The sequence below is a fragment of the Sciurus carolinensis genome, chromosome 10, assembly GCF_902686445.1.
Source record: "Sciurus carolinensis chromosome 10, mSciCar1.2, whole genome shotgun sequence".
In the NCBI taxonomy this organism is placed as follows: Eukaryota; Metazoa; Chordata; class Mammalia; order Rodentia; family Sciuridae; genus Sciurus; species Sciurus carolinensis.
Genome location: NC_062222.1, coordinates 29,891,182 through 29,898,181, shown reverse-complemented (window position 1 = coordinate 29,898,181; position 7,000 = coordinate 29,891,182). Strand labels below are relative to the sequence as shown.

Genomic DNA, 7,000 nt, shown 5'->3' with positions numbered 1-7,000 from the left:
TTAGTTAATATTACAACACAACTGAATTTGTTGTGGGAAAATTAGTGGCGATAAAACTTCAGTTTAACTAAAATCTGCTTTTTAAATTGTTTTTTTTTGATCACTAACTGACCTCATTCTCCTGATGATTTATTGTTTTGTGACTCTCAATAGTTAATAAAGCAATTTTAATACTTGAAATACAAATCTATCTTGTGATTGATTTTTTGAATTTGGTAATTTTGCAAAAATGTTTCAGAACTATCTTAACACTGCTGTATCTTCACCTTCATAACTTACAGGCCAGGCAGCACTGAGACACTTCAAAATTATTTTACCCAGTAATTTCCTTTGGTCTTACTTATTTGAGTTTTATATTCTGGTAGGGCATCGTTATTTTAAAGATATAAGGTATACTTAAAAATGAAATGGAGACAGCTGACCAGAAAAAAATCTGTAAAAAATTATACAGTACTGTATACATTATACAGTAAAGGTTTCAAAAGATAAACCATCCAATCACACATATATCTATAGATTCAAGGTACAAAAAAATAGATTGGACTTGCTTTTATATTCACCTCAACAAATGCCCTGTAATAACCACACCAGTATAATAAAGCAATCAAGAACAAACTTGATTTATCTTTTAAATGCTGCCTATGTGGATATCTCCAAATATATTATATATATATATATATATATATATATATATATATATATATATCTCCAACATTCAAGTTACTTTAATCCATATCTATTTATCTCTCAGATTTAAAATAACAATATTCCACATAAAAGGAAAAAGTTCTCAATGCTTCTGATTAGATAATCAAATCAAATTTGATACTGTTGTAGTTATTTCTTTAGGAAAACATAGATTTCTATACTTTCTGGTCAGTTACTTCTTCATTAAAGCCTAACTTTGCCTAGAATTGTTTCAAGTAAGGAAAATAAGAATTCTTGACTTGTCTGGGATCATATATAATACATGAGAAAAAGAATGGTGAGTTTTGGTGGTTTTTCTTTTAAGCCAATCATCAAACAGATTTTCATCTGCATGTGGAAAACACTTTCAGTTTAATGTTAAGTTTTTCAAAAAAACAAAATAAACTTAGAATAAAGTTAGTAATTACAGTTGTTAAGTCTTCCATTCTTCAAATTCAGGACTCACAATGATTGCAGAAGAAAAACAACACAAATAATCTCCTGTGGCCATCACCTTAGGGGCTGATTTTCTTGTCCTGCCGAATTCTATCAGAAGCTGTCACATCTCCAAGGTTTGGATGGTGCTTTGCAGCAGAACTGCCTGAGAAGATTCAGAAAGCCTTTGTTCTTGGGCTTACATAGTAAGCACTTGGTGTGATTCTTAATCACATTTTTATCCAGAACACAGTGTTACAGGTCACATTTTTCTTAACAAGGCTTATAGTGATTTGTGCTCTATAAATATAAATACATTTACATGCAGAATACATACACACTAATGCAGGAATATGCAGTTAGCCAGCCATCCATAAGCAGAATGGAATAATAATTGCAGGAAAGGTAATATATGATGCCAGGCCCATGCAGACTATAGACACCAATCCCAAGATGGCTGAAGCAAGAACACTTCTCTGATCACGAATGATTATCTTCAGTATCTCACAAAACTGGAAAATAAAAGTTAAGAATATTAGGAAAGGTAGCTAAACTTGAAAAGAATCATGTATACCAAATAGCAAAACAGTTTTTCCAGCTATTTTCTGTCAACCAGGAGAAACATAAGTTCCCATGTGACTTGTGGAAAAACTTTATGATGTATATAGCTCAGTTTCTTGATTCTACATCCCATAATAGGTAAAATAATGCCACAGACAACTAGGTTAATAAATTTTAAAATACAGAATTTTACAGAAAACAAATTTATTTAGGATGAAAGGTTAAAAATATTAAACTACTTGTTAGTACTAATAACATTCTAAAATTACTTAAGAAAGAGGTCTCTAAAACTGAGTTAAAGAAAAGAATTTAGCCTATTGTTAGTGGGGAATTCAGTTCTTCTAATTCACCATTCTAAATTTGCTGAATGTCAAAAATAATTTTATATAAGTCTTAAAATCTGTAAGCATAAAATTGTCTCATTTTGTTGTTATATACCCTCTTCCCTGCCTCAATATTTAAATTCACCATCAATTATGTGCACACATAAATTGGTTGTTGAAATAAAGATGAATGAAATACAGTCCCTAACCTTGAGTAATTTAATTCCCGTAATGTGTAATTTTTTTCTTAGAAAAATCATGTTACTTAGAAGTGATGGCCTCTGTTAAATTCCTGAATCTACCTCCTTTTGACTGTGTGACCTCAAGTAAGTCACTTAATCTGTCTACTCCTCTTCTTCATGGAAATACCATGGCAACTGTGGGAATCAATGAGATCTTCTATGCAACGGCGTATTTTATATTTTTCTACAAGCTATATAAATGTAAAGCATTATAATGATTATTATCACTGCTGTATCTGTTGAGAATTCTCTCTACCACATCATTGTCACTGCCAGAATTTATCAGTTATCATTTTTAAATGAGTTTTGATTTGCTATTCATACTAGATTTAAGCTCTTGTTCCAGAACATGGTACCATATATGATTTTAGGGTCTCTTATAGTGTCTTATATAGTATTGGACAACTAGGTTTCCAAATTTTCTCTTCTTTTTTCTTCTTGCTATGTTACACAAGATGGCCTGGAACACTGGGCTTAAAAATTTAAAAAAAAGCCTCCTGCCTCAGCCTCCTGGGAAGATTTCCAAATTAATTAATTTGTTTATTTTGCAGTGCTGAGGCCCAAATCTGGCACATGCTAGTCAAACACTACCTCTGAGCTTCATTCCCAGCTCAGTTTCCAAGTTCTTAACAGATAGAATAAACAAGAGTTCAACATAGTCATGAGTCACAATAGTGACATTTCAGTAGACAACTGACCACTAGAACATAGCCCAGTAAGATGATAATGCTTATGTAAGTATACTCTATCATGTTCATACAATGATGACATCATCTAACCACGCATTTATCACATCGTTAAGGATGCATGACTGTATATTTTAATACACTATCCTGACTGTATGGTTATCCCTGTTCATCCCTTTACATAATATTTAAGCAAGAGAGAAACATCCTGTTAATCATTCAAACGTTGATCTATTTATAGGTCCAAAATTTGATTTAAGATATTAGTTAATAAGTACGATGTCTTAAAGTGGTGATGATCAAAATGAATTAAGTTTTCAGGAAAGTGAGAAAAGGAGGTTAGAGATACCAGAAGACATATTTAGGTAAATAAGTTGTTTTGATACAGTTATACTTGTTTTTTCTTCATCCTACTAGTGAAGGCAAATTGAGAACTGGGGTGAATTCTCCCCCGAAAGTAGTTTCTCTCAAAGGGCATTTCATTTCTAATGTTCCATTCTGTTCAGCTGGCCATCAGCCCAGGAGGCATCTCTAAAGGTACTCAGCAGTAGGACATTTCTAGAAAGGGATCAAGAAGCCTGTAGGGACACTTTTGTGAGTGCTGAATTCACAGAAAAAGAAGAGACATTTACATTCATTTTGGTAATGAAAAAACAGTATTAGCAAATTCGGAAAAAAAAAATCATAGTAGAAAAAGCATAAGGAATTGCAATCATTACTAAAAGGATTTATAATCTACAAAATCCTGATGATTAAAAGCAATATCAAAATCTCTTAATTTTATGACTTCTAAACTTATAAAAAAAAGAAGTTATCACAAAGAACTAAAGGGTTTTTTTCCAGTTCATTTTCAAACTAACTGCAGTGTTTTTCTGAGGGAAAACCTTTGGGAGAGCTTTTTTCAACTTGAATTTAAGATTCATGTTGAGATGATAATCACTCTGAATATGGAGACCTCAACAACTGGATCCAGAATTAAATAATTCCTTACATTTCTAAAAAGTAGAACTTCTTCAGTATGAATGCCCTACTTCTTTCTGGGAAAGTTCAAAAAAACAGTTCTTAGAATCAGAAAATTTGGGGATGAAGATATTTCCCCCCCTAGGGAAATCTAATCTGGGGCCAAAATTGTTTGTTAGGCCATTCAAAGTGAAGACAAAAACTCAAGTTTCACAAGAGGTGCTATGCAGCAACAGTAATTAAAACACTTCTCCACTGCTGCAAAAACTGACAGTTTCCAAAGATGAAAAACTACTACAACTAGTTATTTATGCAGATTAATTTACTAGTTTTAAAAAGCACTTGTACTCTGTTTCTGTAGAAATATATAATACAGTGCTACATGTGTTCCATGAAGGAGTAACTCCTAATTACCAGATAGAAATACTGTTTTTCCTTGGAGAAATTATTTGCTTGGTTCTTAAGTAAATCTGACGTGTTTCCTTTTGTATACTTTTGGAGCCAGTGTTTGTAAATGTGGGTAAGTTCATTTCTAAACAGGCCAGACTGGGGCTGTGATTCTTGAATCATTTCACAGTGCTCTAACTGTATTTTTATTTTGCTTGGGAAAGAATTCCTAGATTGAGGCTGGGCTCTATAAAAAATCTACAGGGGTTTCATATACCAATGTATAAAAGCATAATACTTTCATGCTTTGCCAGCGGGGAGAAAGATTTTCCCATTTGGGTAAAAAGAAATAAAAAGATGTAGAGCAATTAAAATCAAAGATGTGGTTTATAATAACTCAAATTCTTCATCTAAATGTGAAGAGGAACAACAAAGTTCATTGTGTGATCACCCAGGTTTCTATTAAGAAGAGTGAATATTAACAATACCTCTTTAACAACTACAGTGAAGGCTGAGAAAGCTTCCAGTTGCAAATGAAGTGGCAGGCCTAAAATGTTAACTATCTTTAAAAGTTAAGAGATTTCAAAAGTAAAAGATCTGGTTTTTTTTTTTTTTTTTGCTTTTCCTTTTGGATAAGAGGCTCATTTAAGAATTTACATTGTAATACTGTTTTTTCAAAGTATCTGTAAAAATTACCTTCTAACACTTACAGGCTCTTTTTGAAAAAAATCTATTGATTTGGTCCCTGGGGAACTTGTAAATGCTCTAAATTACCTTTGGAGATAATGGGTAAAGGACAGTTAACATAAGGAAGTTCAGATGGGGATTAAAGTCAATATAGAAAAAGATTCACAGTACCAAGGAAAAGACCTCTCTGAAGCAAAAACAGAAATAAGGGATTTACTAGGGATATCCTCTTACTATCAATTTTGAGTTTATGTTAAGCAAAGGGAATTCACTCCAGGCAGCTTACAGAAGGAGAAATGTGCATACTTCCTTATTTTAAAGGCACACGATTTGTTTATAATGTTATGGATTAAATAAAAACAATGCACACCTTGCTTCCAATTGCAATTCTCGGGAAATTTGCAAGCATCTGGCAAAAGATTTCCTGAGACCCCTCAGCCACCTGCCCTTTGTCATTTGAACTACTACTGGTTGTATGGATATCTGATGATTCCTGCAGCAATAACAGGGCTGCTCTCTGGATTTTCTGGAAGCCGTCCCGCATGGCCACAACCTTTTGCTGAGCATCTCGAGATACCCTGCAAGGCTCTTCACCATTTATTTACTTACTTGGTCTCCCTTGGAAACATCAGAGCTTTCCTTACTTAATCTAGAACTCTGAAGAATGGTGAATGTTGTGGAAATGGTGGGGGAGGTACACAAGAAGATCCCAGCTCCCAGGGAAGAGAAAAGGTCAGGGATGGCAGGGGGCGTCCCACACTGCCCAACTCCCCTGAGAGTCGCACATCCTACCTTGTCGGCCTGGGGGCTGATTGCGGTACCGTATCGGCAGTAGGTCACAAAGTGTTCGCAGTTGTTCCACAACAGGCTGTAGGAGGTCGTACCCAACAGTTTCTCAGCCCTCCGGGCCACCTCCTCGTTGAGCAGAGCCTTCTTCTTGAGGTACTGGTCCAGGTGATTGACAAGGATGTCGGCTCCGTAGGCGAAGTCCTCCACCGTGTCCACGCGGATGCTGGCCACCTTGCCAATGACACCCAGGATAAGACGCTTGTTGGAGACCACTTTCTGCGTGCGTTCCTTGTCGTTGGTCAGAGCCAACAAGATGTCGGGCATTAGGTGTGCGACACGGTTGTCGCCCAGGTAGATGCCATAGTGGGTCAGATGGGTCCGAGGCACTTCCAGCACGTCGCCGCGGAGGAAACAATGAACCTCATAGAATTTTTTCCATCCTTTCTCTTCGCCCGGGATGTCTAAACTGAGGAGTTTGAAGTTGGTGATGAGGACCAGCTTCTCCAACAGCAGGGACACCACCTCCAGCATCGGGTTCTTCATCCTGCAAGGAAGAGAGTCTTGGGACTGGTGCCGCTGCAACCGCCCTGGCCCGAGTCCGGCTGTGCAAAGTAAACCCGCCGGACAGCGGCGCTGCGCTGCTGCTCACCTGCAGGCCCGCCAGCGGCCCAAAGCCGCGAGGTAAGGCGGCTGCTGAGGAGAGAAAGAAAAAGAGGGAAGGGAGAGAAGCTTGGAGAGCAGTTCTGCCAATTCTGACTGCGGGTTAAGGAATTGGTGTAGCTGCTAACCTCGGGTACGGTGGGACCAGAGCTCCGAGTGAGCAAAAAAACACACGTAGAGGAAGGTGCCGGGGCGCAGGACCACGCGCGGTAGCCCAGGGTACTGCTTTCGCTGCGGCTTTTATCGCCGTCGAGGGGGCGGGACGAGCGCGGTCACAGACCCGGCGAGCTCACTGATTGGGTGCTGGTGGCGAGCGCAGCTCTCAGCGGGGAGGTAGCAGGACCCAGGGTTCTTTGGAAGCCTGCGGCCAGCGTCAGAGCTCTCACGTTCTGCACACTGGCCCCCTGTCGCCGCCGGCCGTCCTGCACTATAAAGCCCGAAGTACTCTGGCCTTTTTGCGGCCAATTTAGAAGCCGAAGGCGTGGCCACGCGAAAGATCTTGCACCTGTCGGGACTGGGGAGCGTTCCTAAAACTTCGGGATCTTTTTCAGTGGAAAGCCCCCTTGGGCAAGATTTCCGAGTA

At 38.1% G+C, this 7,000-nt stretch overlaps 1 protein-coding gene across 2 annotated transcripts; it reads right to left on the bottom strand.

The window, feature by feature from the left end:
- Positions 1–714: 714 nt before the first annotated feature.
- Lrat (lecithin retinol acyltransferase) lies at positions 715–6,599 on the bottom strand. Of its 2 annotated transcripts, XM_047567159.1 has the most exons (3): positions 6,407–6,599; positions 5,761–6,301; positions 715–1,634 (listed from the first exon to the last, which is right to left on the bottom strand). In XM_047567159.1, the coding sequence occupies exons 2-3, from the start codon at positions 6,298–6,300 to the stop codon at positions 1,482–1,484; spliced, it is 693 nt and encodes a 230-aa protein (XP_047423115.1). In that variant the 5' UTR covers position 6,301; positions 6,407–6,599; the 3' UTR covers positions 715–1,481. The 2 variants fall into 2 exon arrangements, with proteins under 2 accessions (XP_047423115.1, XP_047423114.1); XM_047567158.1 differs by having other exon boundaries at positions 5,761–6,599.
- Between the last annotated feature and the right edge of the window lie 401 nt (positions 6,600–7,000).